General features: G+C 41.9%; 1 protein-coding gene across 1 annotated transcript in view; it reads right to left on the reverse strand.

The window, feature by feature from the left end:
• The window catches only part of LOC101654166 (pregnancy zone protein-like), a 77587-nt gene extending 72435 nt beyond the window's left edge, over window positions 1-5152 (reverse strand). The window contains exons 1-5 of the mRNA XM_045290507.1: window positions 5041-5152; window positions 2752-2935; window positions 1444-1597; window positions 1239-1291; window positions 687-707 (exon numbers count right to left, since the gene is read on the reverse strand). Of these exons, the coding sequence (XP_045146442.1) occupies window positions 687-707; window positions 1239-1291; window positions 1444-1597; window positions 2752-2935; window positions 5041-5123 (495 nt within the window). The 5' untranslated portion in view covers window positions 5124-5152. The remainder of the gene's footprint in view (window positions 1-686; window positions 708-1238; window positions 1292-1443; window positions 1598-2751; window positions 2936-5040) is intronic.
• Between the last annotated feature and the right edge of the window lie 431 nt (window positions 5153-5583).

A 5583-nucleotide genomic window follows, 5' to 3' on the forward strand; every position in this document is an offset into this window, starting at 1 on the left:
GGAGGGGGAAAATGAGGAGCTGATGCCAGGGGCTTAGGTGGAGAGCAAATGTTTTGAGAATGATGAGGGCAATGAATGTACAAATGTGCTTTACAGAATTGATGTATGTATGGATTGTGATAAGAGTTGTATGAGCCCCTAATAAAACGATTTTTTAAAAAAAGCTTCTGTGATCATTTTGCATCCTTTGGGGAAATCTATCAAGATGATCACTTTGGAATTCCCTCAAAAAACAGTTGCTAGAACCTTCTGAGCTGACCTCTATGCCTTCAGTTTAACTGGTCCAAGAGATTTCTTCCGAAGCCACTGCTTTGGTTGTACTTATTTCTGAAGGCATCCCAATGAGAGTGAAACAAGTAAGCTACTGAAAGAACTGGTCTGCAGCCCTCGGTGGCAGCAGAGACGTGTTTAATTAAACCCATTTGGTGAGACTGAATCCATGTATGAGCTGGTACCCTTACAGCAATATTTTTTGACATCCTTATACTCGAAGTCTCTGAACAAGATCTTATCAGGGGATTTTGTTCCTTCATTTATAGCTCATTGATGTCTACAGATGATTTAAGATAGACAGGAAAACAGTGTTTCCTTCATTTTTGTGACATTGTATGGGAGGCGGGGAGAGGGGTGATTTTATAGAACTTGTAAGTTCTCATTCCAATTGCAACACACAATGCGTTACCTACCTCAATATAAACCACAGGGAACTGAAAAGAAAGAAAGAAAGAGTCTGTGAGAGATGGAACTTAGGACGAGAAAACTATGGTGGCAGCAGTGACAAAGCTCTCTGAGCAGAGTCAATGATGTCTTTACTTTTTGTTTAAACACATACATGTCCCTCCTGTTGGGTTCACAGAACTTAGTGGGGGAGCCCCATCTTAAGAAGTCATAACTTTCCTTTTGTGATATAATGTATGACTGGGGAATCATAATCTGCTTAAGTGATGCAAGTAAGTTTTGTTTGTAGATAATCATTGACAGAAATCCGATGCAATTTTCTTTTGTTCACTATAACAGCTGGGATCTTTAAGCAGATAAGTCGTACTTTAAGCAACTTCAATAGAGTGATTATTTTAAGAGTGATGTTAGTGAATTGTCTTGTTCCTGACCTTACTTATTCCCCTAGTACACCTGCAATAGATTTAAATATGTCGTATTTTGGCCTCAGTCTTTCCAAAAGAATAGAACTTAAATTTTGGACAATTTCTTCCAACCTCATCTATTGTTATGAGACTCACCATTTCATCCAAAGGGTAAAAATTGATATTCACAGAAACAATGCGGAATCTCACTGAAACACACAAGATTTTTGTCCATGAGAACCTCCCTTGGAAACCCAGGGAGGGATACATTGCAACATGCTAGGATTTCAATGACCACAGAATAAAGTTATAAAAGGCCCACAACCCTTACCGTTCTCTTACTTGTTAGATTTGTGTATACCTGTTTGTGCTGGTTTGTAGACGGGTTTGTCTGTATGAACAAAGACGAGGCTTTCTATTTTTTTGATGCCCATTATTTGCTTCTTTCTGAACTGTTGGGTCGGCCCCTTCACCTGCACAGTAATGTATGCCATGTGGGTGGAGAGCTCTGGAAGCTGTAAAACAAAATGAGCTGAAGAATCGGCCCAGATCCACATGAGAATGTCTCACTCTATTGGGGTTCCTCAGTTAACCAGGTTAGTCCCATGAGAGTGAGCAAGGGACAAATCCAAGACTAGGTTCTTTGCTTTCTAAATCGGTTCTTTTGATCGTGTAACAAACAGCAACAATTGACTGATTTAATTAAAGAGGGGAAAAACCATGTCAGGCAAACGAATTAATTCTTCAAGCCAATCACAATAGTGAAGGAAACAGGCCTACATCTTCACAGCCAGGATGGTTGTATTGTAACCAGGATTCGGCTTTATTTTCCAGTTGTCAGCGACACGTTGTTGCTGTAAGGTGCCCTCGTGTCCCTTCTGATGCACAGAAGCCCCTCGGTGCAGCAGGAAAGAGCCTTGCTGAGGTTTATACCCACCTCAAACCATGGCTATATTCGAGCACATGACTGCCGCCACAGTGTCAACGCATCTCTTTGAGGGTCTTCCTTCCTGCGGCACCTCTACTTTACCAAGCACGATATTCTTCCTGGGCCCTGGGCCCTCCTGGTGACATGCCAAGAGTACGTGACACAAAAATCTAATCATTCCCCCCTTTACGGACCTTTCTGGCTATACTTCTGCCAAGACAGATTTGATCATAGTTCTGGCAGTTCATTTTATATTCAATATTCTCACTCTAATTCCATTCCTCTTTGTTCATTGTATTTGTTTTCCAGCTTTTTGCATACCTACATCATTATTGGTACTAAGCCAACATGATTAGCTAACATTTAATACTCTAAGTAGTACAAGGCTATAGGGACAATTCATTAACTCTCAAGCATCTATGAGTCCTTAGAAAGGTCACTTAACATATCTCAATGGTTTTATCTGTAAGATGGGAATAATAGCACAAACATTATTTATCAGAGAAGTTTAAGATCAAAAGCATTCTATAAGTATTACGACATCTCCTCTACTTTACTAGATCTGTTCGTAAATATTATATTCACACACTCAGTAGAACTTTCATTTCTAGACTCTAATTTTTGGAATTCACTTTGTAATTCTCATTTTCTCTTCACTGGGTTTTTTTGGGCGTCAGAAATCAGGCATCAGCTAGGATAGCCTTTCTCTACCAATCGCCACCCTTCCACAGAAGCACTCACAGAGAAGGGGTGGCAGAAGAAGGAGGCCTTTTCTGCCACAGGCTTGCTGAGCAGGTTCCAGCTTTGTCCTCCAAATTCTATAGTCATGGTCACAGTCACAGTTTCATTGAGGTCTTTCAGCATAACACAGGCCTTCTCAGTGACCCCAGAATAGAGCTGGGATGGGACCAGCACCACATAGTGTCTGTGGAGAACAGGGGTCTATATCAGCCACGCAGGGTATAAACGACATTATACCAATGGTCATTTCCTAGACAATCTTTGCTATTGTCTCCTAACATGAAGAGATGTGTATCAGCAGAGCCACATTTCAGCAGGAAGGTAGAGCAGCAGGTAGCTCTCAGCAACTCCGAAGCAACTCGCTAAGAAATTCAACATCAAGATGGTCTCCTTTTGTTGTGGAACCGGGCAACATCATAATATTAGAAAGCCTGTTGATCACCATGGGCAACCAATCCATGAATGATTATAAATTTTGGATACAAATAATTTTCAAGTTCTGAGTAACAACAATAAAATATGAATTAATCCAGCGATTATCACGGAAAGTCCAAAGCTCCTTAAATACGGTGTGTGGTCTGGGGTTCTGCATGAATGATGTCGTGAATCCCCTGGGCTCAAGAAGCATCAGAGAGATCATATCTAATACACGAGGACAGTTCCAGCTGCCTTTCACAACTCTTTCAAAAACAATGCTAATTCTTTACTTTTTTTTCACTCTCTCATGATGGGGGCCAAGCGAAGGGAAGGTGGCCAATTACTAGGCATTTTGCCATAGAAACCCAGCCTAAAATTCCGCTCTCCACATTTCCAGGTGGGTGCAAGCAATTTGTGCTCAACTACTTAGCTAACCGTGGCTCAAATCTACTTAGTGGCAACCTGGATGAAAGGCCAGGTGATCGACTTCTGTCAAGATTATAGATAGCCATGACAACCCGATAGAGCAGTTCTACTCTGTAACACGTATGACACATATGAGGTGACTTCACAACATTGAGGTCCCCCAGGCCCTTTTGTGTCACTCGTTGACTTTAACTTTGCGGTGGAGTTGGTTCCAACACATAGCAACGCTATAGGACAAAGTAGAACCGTTCCATAAGATTTCCCAGGTGGTAAAGCTTTAAGGAAGTAAACTGCTCCGTGTTTTTTTGCCCCCATGACTGGTGGGCTCAAATCCCTGGTCTTTCAGTTAAAGTCAATGGCTTTAATCAATATGCCACCAGGACGCCTGCCCTTAGCTTACAAGCACCCAAGTAGGCTGTGTATTGAAATGTACTTTTGCTTCTTCTATTTGCTTCTAAACACTTAGTCCCAGAGCAACTCACTGTGTGTAGACTTTGGTGGCTCAGGCCCCAAGAAGACATAGTTTGTGAACAATCTTACAGAATCCTGCAATACCTGCTTCTGTTTTCAGGAGCCATGGCGGTGTAGGGTGTCATGTGCTGGGTGCTAACAACCAGAGAAAGCTGAGGCTTTCTGTTTCCATAAAGATTTATTCTTTGGGGAACCCAGAGGGGCAGTTGTTCTCTGTTGTGTAGCACTGCTGAGTCAGAAGGGACTAGATGGCAGTGGTTTCAATAATTGATTTGAATCTAAAAACAATTGTGAGGATGGTGCAGGACCAGACAGGGTTTTGGTGTGCTCTATGAATCCGAATTGACTCGACATCACTCAGCAACAATAACAACAACAGGTGGCAGGGGGCCTGGGCATTTGGAGACGTCCCTTGTGCAGCCTCTCTTCTTTGCTATGCGATATTGATGGCAGGGCCTGGTCTATTGCCTGTGGATTGCTTAAGGCATTAGTGAATTAGCACACAAAACCTGGCTTGTCTGTGCGGCATGAGCGCTCTCTGCTTTGAGGGAAGCCCAGTCCCTCGGTCACGTTACACTGGCCAAAGACTGCAGCCCATTTTATGAGCCCATTGAGAAGGTATCAATTTGGTGAATGTTTCACAGATATTCTTTCCCTCTATCTGACTATTGTATAATTTGAGGACCCTGGACAAAAGCCTGGTGATCTACTTCCTAAAAGCCAGCCACTGAGAACCACTGAGTTTTCAGTGGTTCTCCTCTGACAGATGTGGATCACAACGGGAGAGTCCGAAGCAAAGCGAGAACAACGATCTGGGTTTTCTTCAATCTGGGTATTAGCAATTGAGTGACCAAGTCCTTTAAATGACAGATACTTTCATAAGAAATCAGAAAATATATAAAAGGGGGGATCAAGAAGCAGATAATACAATGAGAAAGAAAGAAGGCAAGAGATATTTCTGGAAATGTTGCTTACGGTTCTGCAGTGTCTACAGCATCTCTGAGAAGGAGCAGAGAAAGCAGGAGCAAGACTGCCCCTGGCAGCTGGTTTCTCCTCATGATGTGAAAAGGAGTAGCGAAGAACAGGAACCTGTGTCCCTGTTCCTTGAACTCTGCTCTTGCTCCAGATTCACTGGCTTTTATTTTACCTAATGGACAGTGAAAGCAAACGGACAACCACTTATTTTTTGTAACATATTAACCACTTCCAGTATTCAAAAATCAATTCCACATTATTTCCATGACCATCAGAAATATGGCACTGACTTTATCAAATTATCCAAATGCTTGAACAACAGTACTGTGAGATTACTGTTGGCCAGTGTTACTAATTAGAAGTTTCGGCAGCATTTTAAATAGTTTTAAATAGGCAAAAAAACAAACTATATGCTTTGATGAAATCAACAGTGTTCTTGACTTCATTTCTCTCTGACTTCACTGTCTCATAAAGACAATACACCCCAAGTCATGGCAGACGAGGAACATCAAACATACTCACCTGGCTTCATTTTGGTGTATT

This window comes from Echinops telfairi, unplaced genomic scaffold, assembly GCF_000313985.2.
Source record: "Echinops telfairi isolate 266 unplaced genomic scaffold, ASM31398v2 ScPeMD7_40;HRSCAF=151, whole genome shotgun sequence".
Classification (NCBI taxonomy): domain Eukaryota; kingdom Metazoa; phylum Chordata; class Mammalia; order Afrosoricida; family Tenrecidae; genus Echinops; species Echinops telfairi.